Raw genomic sequence first — 19,279 nt, forward strand, 5'->3', positions numbered from 1 at the left:
TACGGGTGGCTATGCCACACAATTCAATTTGATAGAGTAGCAATAAAAATATTAGACTTCTATGCATAAACTAGATAAAGATAGATTATAATGCATTGCTGGAGTTGCCTGCTCATGGCACTAAAGAATGGAGGGGGAGACAGACACTGTATAGTAATTTGCATAATTTTTAATGCTAATTTAGAGCCTAATGAGACAAATTGAAGCACATAAGCTCCTCTTGTGCCTAATTACTAAAAATAGGAATAAATTAAATTCATTGTAATATACAATCACAAATATTTATTATAAATGATCATGTATGGATTTTTTCCATAATGTTATAATTGAATGAAATGAAATTTCTAATGATGTCAAATAAACAATTTCAATCTTCATTTTAAGAACTTTATGTAAGATCTTTTAGATTTATCCGGAAACTTGTTTTCAAGGAAACAGTTTTACCATACTGACTATACCATTGTACCGAAACAATCTCTTTTTGTTAATTGGTTACTATGCTTGCTCTTAAAACTCCTGGGTAAAATGGAATGAAGGCAAGATGGACTATTTTATTCCTGTTAAATTTTAGTGCTTATATTTGAATTAGTTAAGGAACTGGTCCAGCAAGGTAACACATCTTCAAATAAGTGAAAGATTATGTCAAACTTCCAAACTCAATGCCAAAAAAAACCAGAAGGACTGGGGAGGGACGGAGGGAGGGAGGAAGAAAACCAAAGAAAAGGAAAAAAAGAAGTGGTATCATAACTGGACTACTGTATTCAAAAACAGCCCATCTTACCCTGCAGTTCATCTTACCCTTGCTGTTTCAAACAAAAAAGGCTGACAGACTTGGACATGACAGCCAACTCCAGCGCCAGACTCTGCCTAGAATTCTGCAAGGGAAAAAGTAGAAAAGTACCTGTCTGATGTAGTTGCTCCTACGCCCTGTTAGTCAGACACTTAGACACCATAACACTAAGAGATTTCCCAACAAGCCCACCATAATGAACTCTTTTTAATTGCTCTCGCTTCATTTAAAAACCAACACCAGTAAAGTCAGATAGGACTGGGAAGAAAAGAAGAGTGGAAACATTCGCTGCAATTACCCCAGTTACCACAAGTTCATACCTTACCAAGGACTGAAAGCGAGTGCCACCTGGGCCCATGAAACAGAGCCTGGTCAGGGGCTGACTGTCATGTACCCAAGGTAACGTCATGTCCAGCACTATATCCCACAGTTTCCTGGGAGCGAGAGGTGCCAGCAAGACATGTATGAGTTTCCTCTATCATGTATCCTCCAGCACTAAGCAATTTTTTTAAAGAAGCAGCACTTAATAAGTTAATGTGAGTATGGCTAAAGTGTTTTTATACTGTTTCTAATGGAAAATTATCGCTATTAGGTGAGAACTTCCATGCTTGTCTAAAAGCCTACTTTTAGATGCCTTTAGGTTTTTGAGAAGCAATAATCAAAATCAAGACTGATACTGTGTCCTAGGAATGGTGCCTTTAAAGTTTATTAAAGGATGAACTAAGTAAAGGTAAAACAATAAAAGGCAAGGACATAGGGTCAGCCTTAATTCTGAATAACTAGTTTTCCTTCCTGGAAAACTATTATTCTCCAAAGATATCTTTTAAAATGAAGGCTGGGGTTTCTTTCTTATTTTGAGTCTCAAAAAAAGTTGAGTTGTGAGGGACTAAAATACCTTTTTCTTCCAAAAGATGATGCGAAAATTTAAACAGCTTTTTCTATGCTCCAGAAATATGAAGTAGCATACAGCCACATAAGAAATAAAAGTCAGCATTGATAATGATTCTGACAATCCTGAGAACTGTGAATGGAATTCAAAATACCTTCTTCCATTCAGTATCCCTTTTTTCGATAACTTCTTTGAAAGCAATCATTATCTTACAAACATGTATTTGGCAATTGTGCTTCAACTATATAATTTCTTGAAATGTATATTGACAACTTAGTTGATACTAAACACCTAGACAACTATAGCAGTATTTTTATTTCTGATTTGAAATCCTGATTTCTTTGAGCTGTTAATTCATGTTTTTTCTCAGCATAGTAGTCTTTTTGCTCTGGTCTTAGAGATTTTTAAGCTTACCAACCTGATATATGACAGAACATTTACTGCAGTTACAGGAAAGATTCATTAATTCATTTGATGTGTTAAAACCAGGATTTATTTATAGCTGGTGTATTTATAAAGGGAAGTTTTAAAAATGATTGCTCAGGTAAATCCATTGAAACAACTCTACCAATATGCACTTGTTTCTGCCAACATTTTCTATTATTTTTTGGGGATATGCAATGGTTATTTTTCCAGAAAGAAAAGTCATTCCTTTTAACGGTTCTTTAACAGGACTAACAATCTTTCATATTACATTATACTGCCCTCTGAAATGTCAGAGCAAAACTGAATCTGTACTATTCAAATGTGTCTGATATTATATGACTGTGTTCAAATCCTTATGGAAAAGGGTAATAAAATGGTGATATATTTTTATGGATTTATATATTTGGTATGCTTTCAAAATAAGAGGAATATGGTAAGGAAATCACAGATTTTTAAGAATGTGCTTAAGCATTTTTCTAAGACATAGCTAAAACTGGTTGTTGGTTTTACTCTGAGCAATATGACTACAAGCTGCCACTTTTAATGTTATCAATGACATCAGTTTCTCAGTGCATGGATTGTTGAATATAGACTTTTTATTTAAATCTTTAAGAATGGTCATTCTGATTTTAAAAATATAAACTGTGGCTGGGCAGAATTAAATCTCTAGTATTATCTTTTTATTTTAAATGTTCTAGCTACTAGATAAAATCTTTCTGTAATTGAAGGGTTTCTAGACCAAAATTAAACAAATTATAGACTTTTACATCATACTCTTACCTGACAAAGTCATACTATTTTTTAGGTTGTTTAAATGAAGTTTTTTCTAGGTAATGGACAGATTAGCTCATTGAATTATGCAGTAAGGGTATCTTCTTTAGGAAATAAACTACATGCTACATTTTTTATATACTACAATTATATAGTACATTTTTATAAACTACATCTTTTAAGTTTTAAAATTTTTATCTGTCTTCAGACTAATTCCTAAGGTGGTGTTTGGGAATGCCTGGATACATAATTGTAAAAAAGCTGGTTTATGGCTACATGCACAGAGGCACCCATGCAAGTGACTTGCGCCAGAGAGTTGTTACCCCCAGCAAAAAGTGGGACATGGTGCCCAAGAGAAAGAGCAGACTGAGTCGTATACCTTGCTGCATGAGAGCTCCAACTCCAAACCAGAAACTATTTAGCAAGGTAAAATTGTTTTCCACCACGTCTGAATCAGGGTTGCAAGGATGTGGATTATACCACTCATAGGGACTAAACCTGTGGTAATTGACAGAAAAAAAAGAACAGATTTAAAATGCAGCCACATCACAAAGTCTATCCAGCAAATCTGCTGCAAAAGAAAAAGAAAAACAAGAAAGGTTATAAAGAAAATAGTGATTGAAAGTTTTTACAGTGTGATTGCAATATATTTAACAGCAATATTAAAAGATAAAACAATATTGAAATCCACATTCTTAACTATTGCTGATACTAATAAAGTTGCATACAGATTTGCTCTGAAAGGCTCCAAGTGCCACCTGTAAACATCAAAGCACTTATTCTTCTATTGACATCAATAAGATTACAGCCAATTGGTGCCATTTAGGATTAGGTTCTTATAACCACTGTGTCGGTATTTTGCATCTTGAAAGAAAATATAATATGTGTTAATTATAAATTAACTAGAAAAATTTACATTGGGCAAAATGTTTTTCTCAGCAAAATTACAAATAATGGATGTAACAGAAAATAAATAGTTAGCAGTAAAAATGACATTCTTAATCACCAAACAAGGGTAATAAACACTACAATTCACAGAAAAAAATACTATAGCAAATTAAAGGAATTGCATCCTGTCCTGTGAGGTGCACAGTAGCATCCCTGGAATGGTTTTCCAAAAGAAGCTGGGGACACTCACAAGCACCTTGCAGGGCCAGGCTCTGAGAAAAGAAAAAAAAAAAAGAAAAATAAAAAGATAAACATAAACATAAAAGAAAAGACAAACTAATTATCTCAAAAATAGAAAAAATATAGTAGAAAGATGCCTGAGTCTGACAATAGATTTCAAGCAGATTATATACAATCAATCTATTTTAATTCATGGCTTTGCAATTGCTGTGCATTATGATGCATTCATATCTAAACATTATTTTATCAATTGTAGCTAAAACAAGCAAACATGTCTAGATAAATTATTCTTTGTTACAATTTCTTTTAGAAAAAAAGATTTTCAGTTCTCTCTTCCTCATTATACCTTTGTAGAACTTTAAATTCCAATGTGCACAATTATTCTAATAATTTAGGAGATTTAATCATCATGCCTGGACTTGGAGACACACTGTTGAGAGGGACTTTTATTTTATGGTTAAATCATGACTTTAAATCTTTGATAATGAATATAAGTTAATGCATGTGCATAATATATTTGAGCAAAAAAAATGAAAATCACTGCAACACATTAGAATGGAACCAGCACAAGAAACCAGCACAATAATTAATAATATTACAGTTTTTAATTATTAAATCAATATTAATGTATTTTCATAATTTCTCAAATCATTAAAGCCACTCTGTTAAAAACCCTCGGATAGGCAGCCTTTACAAAAGAACTTTTTTGATGTACCTTATAATCAAAGCTATCTGAATAATGCATCTGTCATTTTGAAAAATGCAATTTTCTTCACAATAATATTTCAAACATATTATAACACAGGAAATCAAATGTTCTGCTTTTAAGCTCTTAATGTAATGTTGAAACACCTCTTGTCTTAAAAGTTTCTATTTGACAAAGAACTGTTTCATTTGGATCTCCAAAGTACTACTGATATGCTGTTCAAAATTTTGTTTGGGTTCTAATCAAACATTGCGACCTGAATTGTTCTATTACTTTGTAGCAAAACTAGATCAAAAGTTTACTGTCTCATTAAAAATCGAAATACCTGTCATGCCACGTTGTTGTCAGTCCAACAAAACCTGGAAACCAACTGCTTGGTGAAGCTGAAGCAGATTTTTATATTCTTTTGCTGAGAGATATTTGAAGACTGGATGGGAAAATGACTTTTTCTTGTGAGGAAAATGTTTGCTAGATAAAGCAAACATATTTCAGAGATTTAAAATTAATATAAATATTCAAGTGTTCTTTTTAGGGATTGCAACATTATTGAACTATCTAAAACATAACTTTATCTTTTCATCTTTTTGTTCTGATATCGAATTATTTTGTATATTATTTTTAAGGGCGGAAAAATTGTCCATAGTTGTAAGGAAAGGAAGAAACAACCTGACACACAAGATGGCTCTAGGAAAAAGAAATAATCCAATCTGAGTTCTTATAGTTTTAGAATTCTCTATTTAGAAAGTAAGGGCAATTAATATGGGCCTATTAGGGATTTTTTTTTTTTATTTAATGTGTGATATTAGATTGTTTAATGTAATAATCTTAAGCTATAGATCTTTAATATATATATTTTCTAATACATATGTGTATAATTTGCATGCTGTCTAGCCTAGTGCAATAAATAGTCATAAATCAGAGATTAACAGATTCACTTAGGAGGTCTTTTATAAGCCAGGATCCTGCTCAGGGCAATGTCCACTATTTCACACCAGGGGACTGTTTAGTCAGGTCTCAAAAACATCCAAAGACAAGAATTCCACCACTTCTTGGGAAACAGGTTCCCATGTTTAATTATCATAATACTGACTTTATTTTTCTTTAGGTCATATTGGAACCTCTGGTGTTTCATAGTATAAATAACTCCATCTTTTTTGATCAGCTTCTCTTATTAGAAAGTGCCTAGTAGGAAAATTCCTTCTTCTTGATGCTAAAAAAGCTCAGCTCCTCCAGTCTCCTTTCACAAGTCTTCTGATCCAGACTCCACTTGCTCATGTTTATTCAAGTATTGGCATCCCAGAACTTCTCACAGTATTTCAATGTGGTATAATAAATGATATCATGGCAATGATCAATTTCCTTGATTAATGGAAAACATTCCTACTAATTTGAATGCAGAACACTAGCTCAATCAAGGGACCAAGCACAAAAGGAAAAGAGAACTTCAGTGAACTGACGCAATTTTGAAGACTGATTTTTCTGACCACTGATAACAGACACTCTTCCCATTTACCCATTTCTTTCAGTGTTTATTCTAATATTTCAGGTACAGTTTCTTAATCTCTAACACCTTCAGGCATTTGAAATACTTGAAAAAAATAGACTACAAATGAGCTTTACAAGACCTGAGTTCCAATTTTCCTCATTGCTGCTACAGACTGAAAAGTTACAAGTACTCTCCAAAAATGATTGGCTAGTGCAAATAATGTTTAAAAGTCAGCCATCTCAGCAGTCCACAGGTCAGGAAAGGTTTGTGTTAAATTTAATTTCACTTTAGGAATATGCCATGATATTAAAAATAAAAGTTAGTATGCCCAAAGAGCAGACAGACCTACTTCAGAACTGCAAATTATTTGAGATGGACTATAATTTATTACACTCTGTATTCACACAGTGTTTGAAATAATAGTGTAGAAGACCAGAAGACAAGGGATCCAATGCCTATGTCTCAAATAGCTATCGTTGAATAGCCATGGAGCCAACCAAGAATTGTGGTGCTGTAATAAAGAACATTGTACGACTGGAGAAGGGGTATATTGGAGATATGCCAGCACTTTTCTGGGACAAGTGTTCTTATCCTAGCTCCTGGAAATAAGCACAGCACAGTACAGTTCAAACACAGGAAAGAAGTCAAAAGTAGGCATGGAATATTGATCAAAGGCTGACCCAGTTCAGATGGATAAAGACCACAAAAGACCTCTGAAGCCCTCAAACCTATTTTCAGAAAGGTCTGGAAGAACAATCTGCTCATGACAACTAATTTGCATAGAAAGCAAGAAATTTATCTCCAGGGTGGGGATATTTATCTGTAAAAAGGTACCCCCATGAAACCCACAGGACCCTGGACACCCCACCAGCTGTATCAGGGCTGGAGCCAGAACTGCTGGTCTTTTTGGACTCATTGAGCCTGTTTGGCTTCAGAACCTTTTATAATATTAACCATGCTCCAGTGCTAGCATTTCTGCTTCTCTTTTTATTTAGGAACTTGGTTTTGTGCACTCCTGGCACAGGGAGTCTTGTGATGATGATACAAGATACTTAATTCTTGACCTGCAGGCACCCACTCCTCCTTTCCACTCCTCCTTTCTGGTGTCCAGTTTGAGATAAACTCAGGAAGAGATATTACTAATTCTGGATAAACTACAACAGTTTCTGCAGTTTTGGTCTGTAAATAAGAACACACTCTTATAGCTAGCCATGGGACTCTGTCTAGATGACCTAAGATGTGACTGTACATACCAGGTTTTTGTTCACCCAATACACTCAGAGCAGTACATCCTGTCACACGCTGACTGATGCTTTCAGTTGCTCTCATAAAAGGTGCAGTCTAGAATGTTCTATACAAATCAACTCAATGCAAAGCTGCTGAGAATGTGTAAAGCATGCCCTCCACCAATTTCAATATTTCTCAAATCAAAAAACCTGTCAGTTTATCTCTGATGATAGTATGAAAATAGTATTTTGTTTGGAAAGCAAATTAATAGGTAGATTTAATACAGATTGTAATATCTGAAGATAAAGATATTTTTAATTTAAACTATATTTTCTGGAGAGCAATGTAACTTGTTAAAAAGAGAAGAAAATCAAAAATCTGCAATTTAGAGAGAAGAGAAAATGGACTACTGGAGTAATGTTTGTAATTGCATTTTCATAATAACAAAATATGGCTGCCCAGGAATATTACACAGAGCTGAATTTACACCAGTTGGGATATGCCTTGTGGGTAAAAGACTGCTCAGACCCATTAGTCGTATATACAGGCCGTTTGAGTTTTGTGTTGCTTTCAGATATTTGCAAAACAGGTGTCAGGTACTGTCATTAAATCATATTCAGCATGCTACCTGTTAAATTGTTATAGAGAACTTTTTCAGAAGATCTAAACCAGCCCCTTTTTTTGTTTTTTTATTTTCCTTGGGATCAAAAAAGCAAAACACATGAGATTTTTAAAACACAGATTAAGTTGATACTGAAAATCCATGAGAGTTATCAGCTACCATTATACTGCCTGGACTTCAATTCTTGTTTAAAAAATCAATACAGACAAAATTTTTATCATTTGCTCAGACGTGATACTACCTTCCATTCTGACCCAAATAGGAGCCACATAACAACTATAGAAAGGTTAAGAAAAATCTATGTTCTACAAGATAGTTTGAAATTACAAGACAACAATCAGATGCAATAAACAAAATTTTTGGTCTGATGCAGTCAGATAGAATCCTTTCCTATACTCATAGAATTGTGAATAATTTCAGGCAAGGGAAATAAAGGAAATATGATTGCAAAGAAGCATGATGCAAGTATGACTTAAAGGACTAATGAGATTATTTACTGCTAGCTGTGCTTAGTTTATTTAAATTACATTCTTTTCAATGATTTTTCAAACACAATGTTACTATTGGGTTTTTTAAAAGGAACATGTAAATAATTAGGAGCAAATGGTATAACAAAAATATTATCAACGCATCCCACATATCTGAGCAATATATGCCACAGACACAGCACACAATTCCAATGTGCATATTATTCCAGCATTATTTCAAACCTGTCAAATTAACCTGAATACATTTCCTAACTTTTCTTTGGATCAGGTCTATGAAGAATGGCAAAGAAAGTATGATTACCCACTTAGATGCACACAGACTTCTCTTTTGCACAATCAGACCAAGAAGTGAGCAGACAACAGGTTTCACTGCAAAACCGTTAGCACCAAGCTTTCACAAGCTGTAAGATTGCTGAAACTGATTAATCAAAAGAATCTTACGCCATCTTCTTCATGAACTGATGAGCATATTGCTCATTTTATTTGCTCTCCTTACTCTGATGCAGAGAGGATTGGGTGCCTAAGCAAACCTTTGGCCCTTAGTCAAGGTTAACCCCCCAAAACATAGAATTGGCTTACTTCCTATGTTAAAAATTCTCCTCTGGGAGATGACATTTGAGTTCTGGTCAACAATCTGAGCAATGGCCCTCACACAACACAAAGAACCTCCCATGCCCCATCCAGGACCTATAAGAAGGCTTAAATGGTAACTAACAATTACCCTGGAATTATTCTGCCAAGCTATATTTACATATCCAGCAAAAGAGAAAGTCTAAAATGTGCCTCCACATAGATTACACAGATTAGTCATCATCTGAATGTCTTTTGATGGCTAGAAGGACACAAAAAAAAAACAAAAGAGCCTGTACACCAGTATAGACTCTTATTTTCTATACACAATTAATTCCCTTTGTCATCTCTTTTACTTCTGCTAAGTCTTGGACACACCTCTTACTCTTTCCGCTGCCATTCCAGATACTTCTGGAATATTTACAGAAGCTTTAGAAGTGTTATATACAAATGGAACAGTCATACTATGAAGATATGCATGAAATGAACCCAAGTAACCTGTAATCTTAGTATAACCCTCTTCAGCTTCCACCCTCCCACACTATTTGTTGTGCTCAGTTGTTTTGTCATGTCTAAAATTAGACTTGCCTGCTTCTGCAGGAAAAAACATGTCTTATTCGCTTTGTAATGTCTGTACCATATCTAGTCCTGGATGAGAAAGATCTTCCTCAGCTCATGATACTTTTTATGTTCTCAAATAGAACTTAATCTGAATAAAGAAAAATAAAATCTTTGGAGTTGAGAGCCAAAAACTGTTTTGTTTGTGGGAGTGTACTCAAGAGAAGCACTCCTGTAGACTTTCTTATGCTTTCAACTCCTCTGCACACATCTATTTCTGCCCACACTCAGAGATAAAGTACTTACCTAAATGAATTGAATCTCTATTGCATCGTTGGTGTTTACCAGGGAGTAGAGAAAGGAAAAATTCAAGTTCTTGTTTTTCTTCAGTCAGTAACTGACACAAACAGGACAAAAAGTTTTATTTATTTTCAAGGGGCACCTCTTTTTCATACCACTGCCCTTTCATCTCTATTAGAATTTCTAGTAGGAATATGAAGGTTTCAGTAAAACTATCACATTTTCTAGAAATTATTTCCTATGTCACATTTCTCACTAAAAAATACATCACTTATAATTCCTGGACAACTGTGGCCAAAAAATAATAATTTATGCAATGAGCAATAACACACTTGATGAAAATTAAAATATAGTAATAAATTTTCCTACTTCCAAATCAAACATTACCAGCTCATGCTTGACATGTGAAGACAGCCATAAAAGAGAGAAAAAAATTATAGCAGGAGGGTATTTTCAAACAGTGTTGCTCCCTGTATTGCCTTTTTATTTATTCAAGCCACTTTTAGTTCAGAGTAGTTGCATATTTTTGCATCTTAGAATGACACATTTCAGTCTTTTCTTCCCTCTAAACACACTTACTTAACAGTTTAACACTAAGAGTGCCAAAAATTTCCCTCCTTGTTCAATAGTCCTGCTGTACATCATGTAATAGAACTGCAGCTCCACATCAATATTTAGTTAAGGCTCTGTAAGATTATAAAATTGTTATCTGCCTTTTCCATTTCTTATAAAATGTAAACTAGACAGAACACCATTCCTTGCTTGGCTCACACTACAATAAACTCAGAAGAATCTCTAAAGATCATTGTTTGTCAAAAAACCTTATTTACTTTTTGCCTAAAAGAAAAGAGGTATGTTCCTGTATCACAGTGTCTTTATTGATTAATTCAAACTCTTAACACAAACATTAACGACCACCCTAAACTATGCCTACAGTACGTTATATGCTTTTAGAGATCTTCCTGCCAAGTATTGACAAGCATATGTGATTTCTTTTTACTAAAACACCTTTGACAGATTTGCAGGCCCAAAATGATGTTACACAAATAATTAATTTATATTTTCTTAAAGGGTCACATTTGACAGATTATTTATGTTGTTATCTTCAAAGGTTATTAATGCTAAACATTTTATATGGCCTCCATTACCTGGGCTCAGTAGCACTGTATGGCATCATTGCTACTGGAAGAAATTAGTAAAGCATTTTAGAAGGTGTTTGCCAAAGGGAGAAAACATTTAAGGGTCTTTTTTCTTCTCAGACAAAAAGAAGGCATTATACAGTGTCCTGTGTGTAAATGTGAAGACCAGGCTAAAATTTATGGAAACTGAATTCAAATAAACATGATAATTGGTTTATGTGACACTTTGAAATCAAAGTTGACCTCTGCTTAGGGGTGAGAGAGAGCAAGGGGGAAACCTCATTTCTCCCTGCAATTACCTGAAAGGAGATTGTAGTGAGGTGGGGGGTCAGTTTCTTCTGACATGTCTCAAATGAATGAATGAGAGGGAAGAGCCTCAAGTTGCACCAGTGGAGGTTCAGGTTAGATATTAGAAATCGTTTTCCATTTTAAGAGTGCTTAGGCATTGAAATAGGTTGTCCAGGGAGGTGGTGGAGTCACCATCCCTGGAAATGTTTAAAAGACATCTAGATGCAGCATTTGGGGATAGGGTTTTGGGGTGGTTATTGTGGTGCTGGGTTGAGGGTTGGATTAGATGATCTTGAAGGTCTCTTCCAACCTTGATGATTCTGAGTACTGGATATTTTGGTATTTTTTGTAGAAACATAAATTACTCTGTTTAAATGTGAAATTAAAATCAGAAGTAAAATTAAATCAGTCTTTTTTGTGACTGCATAGTTAAATCAAAAAACTGCTCATATACTGCTCTGCTTGTGACCTGAACATGCATAAAAGATAATGATTTTGTTACAAGCCTAATCTCAGGAGGAATGAGGGGATAAGGCAATGTAGCTATGAACATTTTTCTGCATCATATGTCTAAAAATATGCACAAAATGAAGTGCACTTAATGCAGGAGTTAATAAACCTTTCTGCAATGCGTCTGCACTTAGATACATGTACAGTATGGTACATTAGGCTACAATTTATGTTCTGTCAATACTTACAAGTGGAGAATACTGTGTAAAAATTTTTTATCTTTTAATTCTTTCTAGTTTGGCACCAGAGATACAATTCCAGGTATGCTGTGTTCTGGTATGAAACATTCTAAAAGCTCATCTTTCTAATTACATGAATTACAATAGATACCAGCCAGAAAATTCTCATCTCTTATGCTAGTATTTTACTCTAATCTTACAGTTTGTCAATGTTGTTTCTATATTGTAACATTTAATTGCTTCACTGCTGAATTTATGGATTAGTTTTATAACTTTCAAATTAATTTACCAACTATAATGTCAAAATTATAATAGACAACCTGGCAGTAGACCTATTTTTTAAAAGGCCATAATTAAAAAAAATTATTTTAAAGTTGATGGGTTTCTTAAACATATTATCTCTGGAAAATGACTCAAATATCCCTAAGTGGGTCTGAGTAACTGAAGCAAAAAACACTGGGAATGTGTTTCTTCATACAGTGTGAGGAACTTTTTGGGAACTGTAAAAAACAATCACAACTCCTGATTTCTTTGTTTCTGAGATATTGCAAGGTGTTGCTCTCCCTAAGGGTAATGCTTGAACATGCAGATAGCATGGTCATTCTTAAAAATTTTAGTTCAAATTTTCCAATTAATAACCTTCTACAAAATAAGAATCAATCACATCAGTACTGGAGGATCATCCTTTTCCACTAGTTTCCTTTTGAAGAACATTATTATTGATAAAATTATTACTATTTTGAGAACTAAGAAAAAATGAGAAAAGCACACCATAATATTTAAAGATGAAAAATCCACGCTTCTCTTAACACTAGTGGATCTTTTTTATTCCCTTTCCCATCTTACAGATAAAAAAATGGGATTTGATTAGCATGGATTTTACATCCATTAAAGCTACGTGATGTGAACTATTGAAATATGTTGATTTGTACTCTCCTGAGTAACAAACCTGTAGTGATTAAAACATGAACCCTGTCAAGTGTTTGATAAACTCAAAGTTACACAGGTAAAATCATACTCAGTTGAATCCTGGCAAGGTAATATGTCTTTAATGATCATTAGAAAACACAGTTAATTTCTGCCAAGATATATTTCCTTTACACTTATAAAGAGAAAATGGCATGAAGAGAAATTATCCCAAAGGTGTGATTTCATCTATGATGGCACAGACTACAAAAGAAAATGAGGGTGTTGAATTTTCTAGCTATATCTTTATTGCTTCTTACACTAGCACTCTGTACCCCCCAAAAAAATGAGTTAATAATTCACTGAGCTGTGGTGCTCTAACTGTTTGAGCATAAATGGGTATTGCATTTTAGTATATTAGAAAACAAGAAAACAATTGAAATTTGGGAATTTGCATTCTCACTGATATATTTCATGGAAATACTAGACAAATGACCAACATTTAAAAAAAAAAATCAGATATTCAATATGAAACTCGAAGTTATGAGTACAATTGAAAACCAGTTCTGACCACATTTGAATGAACTCCAAATGTTTAGGTTAGCTGATAGGGTAACTAGCAGTCTTTAGGCCACTTTTTATATGGAATGAATATTAACAAGAAAGACAAACCCCTGGAAACCAATGTCTCTATGAGTCTTGCAAACAAGAAGCCGTAAGAATACTGCTGCGTGCTTAAGGGACTCAAAAGCATGCTGTGGATTAGACCAACTGCAGAGATAAGCCTGCAGTTTCACTGCAAGCTAGAAATTTACACAATGATATGTAACCAAATAAACAAGAGAACCTTTTGGTGAAAAGTAGAATTAACTTGAAAAAGAAAGAAAATTGGCAAGAGAAACCAGAATTTTGAATGTAGGCTATAACAACAACTGTCAGCAGGTATAAGAAAGGAAAAAGTCTCAGAGGATGTGGGATACAGTTCTGCACCCCTAATTGATTTATCTGACACAAAATTTTGATCAAAGCAGATAAAGAGGACAATCCTAATTAATTCAGACTTCTTTCTGTCTTAAAAAGTACTATCCATCTACCAGTAACTGCTCATATACCTGATTCAATTCATAATAACTTAAAAAGTTTATCCATGTTTCATAGTAAAGAAACCCATACTGAAACCAGAAATAGTTACGACTACCAATATTAAACTATTTTCCCAGTTAAACATGGCAAGGGGAGAAGAGAATGAAGAGTAAATGGAATTAACTGTTCCAGGACTGTTTCTGACAATTTTTAACTCATGTAAAAAAGAGAGAAAAAACAAATTTTACGTACAAAATTTACAGCAAAATTATAGTTCACGGGCAAACAAGCTAGGGAATGTTACAGACCTAAAGACCACAACAGAGCTCTCTTATGTTTCTTGACTCACGAGAGTTCTGAGATTTGAACAGAGAAACACCTGTGTGGTGGAGATATAACAACTTAATCAATGCTTGTAGAAGTCCAGAAAAGCTATCATCTAGTACTGTATATGTTCCTGCAGCTGGCTCTATATAAAACAAAGCCTACTTTAAGTCTCTGAGCTTCTGCATGTGTTAATGAACTGTTTTCACTGAGGGCAGTGTACCTTCCTATGGAAGCCTGTTGTAGTCCCCAGCTGAAGTGATGAGTGATTTGCAATGAATCAAAGCCTACCTTTATAACAAGATATTATAGGAACTCACTCCTGGCTGGTAGCTATCAGTGAAATAAAATTACTGTTGACATCCATCTTAGTTTGGTACACTAGAATTTATTCTTCGACAGTCCTGGAATTTTTCTGTAACAGGATAAGATAAACAGTACTATGAGGAAAATATTAATGGACATGTCAACATTATTGCGTGTAAGAACACCATCACTCTACATGTGGAGAATGCTACTCTTTTTGGTGTTGACTATTGAGTATTTTTTGAGTGATACTCATCTAATATAAACTAAGAGATTTGTAGTAGGAGGGTCCATGAGGGCAACCCCATTTGATACTGATTAGTTTTGAAAACTTTATTGAGTAAAATCCTTCTCTATTCATTGTTTCCTCTACAACTGACTATTATAGCATAGTCAAAAAATAGGCATATGATTTTCAATAATTTTCCCCCCAAAAAAGCAGTGTGTTCCACTGTCTCATTTTAAATTTAGGCTTAGTAAATACAGAATACAGAAATTCTGGATACAGAAAGTTCGTAAAGACAGATCTCTTCATCAGGCCACTTTCAAAAGAAATCCCTGATGTCTAGAAAAGGAAAATGTCACATCTATCTTCAAAGAGGGTCAGTGAGGAAGATACATGGAATTACAGACCAGTAAATCCCACCTCTGACTCTGGGAAGATAATGGGAAAAAGTCCTTGAAATCACTACCAGACAGAAAAGAAAAGGTGTTTCAGAATAGCACAAGCAGGTTTACAAGGACAATCATATCTAACCGACTTAAGTATTTTCAGTGTTAAGATTAACTCTGTGACTAAAGAGAGAACAGGAGATGACAACTTGATTGTAATGACTTTTTAGCAGAGCGTCCTATAGCATCTCTATTGCCAAATTGGGAAGGTAATTCCCGAATGACAGTAGACTGCAAGGTGAAGAAAAAATTGGCTATATTTCCATTCTTGGAGAAGAGTGGAAATAATTCAAAATTTAGCTGACAGCCAGTAATGGACAGTATTTCTCATTGGGTTGATACAGAAGCCAAAGCTGTCAAAAAGCTTCATCAGCAACCTGGATAGTGGAATGGAATATACACCTCAGCAACTTTCAGCCTGAATGTCAAGAGAAGTGATTGTTACTGCCCATTGAGCAGTCATGAGACTACATCTGGAATACTGTCTCCAATTCTGGGCCACCTGTGGCATAAACATCTGAGTCCAGCAGAATGAGAGAGCTGCAGAAATAATAATAGGGTAATATCTACTTTCTGTGCTCAGATACCTGAAGAGTAGATGGACTTCTATTCTTCCTGAAGATGTACAGAGAAAAGACAAAAGGCAGAAAAGTAAGCTCTCTCTGGACGTTAGAATTTTTCACATTGAGAGTGCTTAAGCACTGAAACATCACAGAGAAGTTGTGCCATCACCATCTTTGGTGATCTCAAGGACTTGATTTGGGCAAAGCTGTGGGAAACCTTTAAAGTTCCCTCTGCATTCAGTGTTGGGGATTCACATGGATGACAAGGTGTCTCTTCCAACCCAGTCTATTCTATAATTCTATCATATTCTCTAGGAGAAATGTATTCACATAAGAGGACAAGACCTAGGTGAGCAGCCTTTATTAGTGCTGCTCCAGTGGGACTTAAGGTTGCTGTTCAACTTGCCTGAATGAGTTAATACACGTCATCCTTGTGTACAAGGATGTAGAATATACACAATATGTGTATGTTTGTCTTCAAGCATGAGCTTTAATTGTGGGCTATGTAATGGAACAGACATAGCCAAGAAAACTTTGACATGTTTTACCCTTAAAGTAGTAAAAGATTTACAGCTTTCACTTTCCAGAAGCTTGATAGGAGATATTTCATAAGGATATAAGGCAATATTTCTGGGGGTTTTAATATAGGATTGTTATGCATCTCAAGGCAGGCATCTTAGAAATCAGGAACATAAAATTTTTATTTATATTATAGAAATATACATTACTTAGTATCTAAATATATATAGGAATATGTATTGTTTAGCACATGTAAAATAGTATCATAAAATTTAAAATTTATTAAGAGAAATTTTTGCCAGTTTATACATGAAAAACTAATCTTTTATTATGTGTATATGAGAGGGAAAAATAAAGCTTACTGTTCATTCAGCCAGACAATTATTGCTAATATTTAGCTACATAGAAACTAATCTCTCAGGAGCACAGTTCTGTTTTGAGCAAAACAGGTCATGTGCAAGATAAAAACCATATTTATGATGCAAGCACTCCTAGTCTGTAACATCTGAGATTGTAAAGGTAACAAAGATGGTCTCAGTAATAAATATTAGGCCCATTCACAGATCATCCAGTAAGCTAAATATATCTGTCAGCAATTTAAATTAAAGAAGTCCTTTCTTTCTCCATAGTCCATTTCAAAGCATTTCCAGCATTAGCCTTTAATGCCTACTAAATACACAGTACCAAAGCAGAAATTATTTCTTGCTCAAAATTCTTTCTTCTATTTTTTTTTTATTTCAAATTCCGTTTATTTTCAGTAGTCTCTAGCAAGCAACCACTTTTCTACTAAGGAGTCTGAAGCAAAGTAATGATTTTGTAGAAGGTAAGCAGGGAATAAAGTACAGCATTTCAACCTATGTCACAGCAAGCAGATAGTAAACAACCCAGGGAAGCTTTCACTTGGGCTGAATGGGCTGGGTTGCAAGTGTGCATTGCAAGCAGTCTAGCAATTGCTAAGGGTTCTGATACACTACTTTTACTTTTTGAGCAGTAATTATAATGACAAACATATTTGCCCAGTAGAACTCTGGACTATCTGACTTGGTTTTTGTTTATCAGCTGTACAATGACTTTTCTTCCAGATGTGAAATTCCATCTGTTAATACAGACCCCAACCAAACATGATTAACTGATCATTTCTTAATGGCAGGCAAGTCACTGCAGCCATTTGTATATCCTACTTTTGTCTGTCCAATTGACTGTATGTTCAAATTCATCTGTTTAAACCACCTTCACTGAATTTAAGCTAACACATAATATTGTGTCATAAGGATAATTTAAGAATATTCATAATTATATTAGTATTGGCTGCAGAGGAATAATTAAGAAACAAAAAACATTTTAAAAAAATAGTGTAATTGTATGCCCTTATCCTTACTATGGCCTGGAATACATGATGTGATTTTTTCCATTGATACCAGCAGTTCTTTTAACTTTTCATGAGGCTATATTTTCTGACAGTGGTACTTCTATGATCTTCCTTTAATACTTTGGGAGAGTTATACTTCTTTCTGTGAGCATGCAATGCTTTGTGCATGGAATGATACAGTGTATAAATGTAAAATACATAAGCTACTGATATAGCATAGATAATAACGATTTTTTTTTTTTTCTGAATCTAGGTTCATTCAAAGCATGTCTTAGTAAGAAATACATAAGGATTCTCTAAATCTCAGAGATTTATGAAAAATCCTGAAAGATATTTAAACTTTTTTCTTTCTTATATTTTCTTTTACAAGCAAAATATTTTTTTGCTTCATTCAATCCATTATATTGACAAAACTTGAAGCATTTTCATTTTGTGTTTGAAATAGCCTAAATTCACCAAGTTTATTAGTTGTCTCAAGAAACAATCACAACCTAAAACAAGATAGCTTTCCTAGGCCTTCTGCTGATTTAGCTTTCCATCCATATTCATCTCTAAAATAAGAGAGTCATTTCTCATCAGAAAAAACTGCTTGGTGATTAAAGAAGCAAGTCAGTTACTTTACAACAAGAACTGTATTTTTGTTTATATTGTACTTGCTTGCAAATAATTCCTGCTGGGCTCAGGGCTATAGGGTGCTGTAAACTAATTACTACATGCAAAGAGATTTTCCCTGTCATATATAGCTGCAGGGAAGCACCTTGTTATTCACTGCTATACTGAGGGGAAAAAAGACTACAGTGGTACCTGTTCTATTTCTTAAAAAACAATGCTATTTTACACACACTGTAATCTTCCAAGCCAGCTAATACTGTGGCTTTGCTTTAAAAAGAGATGTTTTGCATTGGTTTTGTCCGTTTGAGTAGTAGTTTTTTGGTAGTGTGTATTAAACAATACTGAAAATCACAAAGCAAATCAGAGTATTCTTATGATTTAAGAAATCATCTTGCAATTATATGATTGTTATGTTTACAATTTCTCCAACATTGCTTAAACATCCTTTCTTTCTTTCCTTTCTGATAAAATATAAAATTTACAGTAATTATTGTCAATTTCTTTGCTAAATAAACTGATATCAACCTACTCCACTAAGACTGAATTACAAATCACATATTTTTCTGTAATTAAGAAAGTGAGCTGTTTCAGAAAAACAAAAAGGGTATTATTTTATCTTTCTAATGCTTACAAAATCCTTTTAAACTCTCTGTTTCAAAAATAAGTACAATTGAGACATAAATGTCATCACTGTAATGAGCATTATTATTTTATTGTTGCAGTAAGGAGAAATTTATTTTGGGCAGAGGATTTAGCTATAATATGAATACTCAGTAATTAAAAAAAATCAGCCATTCTTGTGTTTCAAAATTTTATACCTTCATATATCAGGTAGCAGTCCTAAACTA

General features: G+C 34.1%; 1 protein-coding gene across 3 annotated transcripts in view; it reads right to left on the reverse strand.

Annotated features, from left to right (window-relative positions):
• The window catches only part of GRIK2 (glutamate ionotropic receptor kainate type subunit 2), a 360,582-nt gene that overhangs the window by 93,230 nt on the left and 248,073 nt on the right, over positions 1-19,279 (reverse strand). For all 3 annotated transcript variants that reach the window (XM_085056272.1, XM_085056271.1, XM_085056273.1), the window contains exon 13: positions 3,256-3,374. In XM_085056272.1, coding sequence (XP_084912398.1) covers positions 3,256-3,374 — 119 coding nt within the window. The remainder of the gene's footprint in view (positions 1-3,255; positions 3,375-19,279) is intronic.

Source organism: Lichenostomus cassidix, chromosome 3, assembly GCF_008360975.1.
Source record: "Lichenostomus cassidix isolate B80296 chromosome 3, HeHo_3.0, whole genome shotgun sequence".
Taxonomy (NCBI): domain Eukaryota; kingdom Metazoa; phylum Chordata; class Aves; order Passeriformes; family Meliphagidae; genus Lichenostomus; species Lichenostomus cassidix.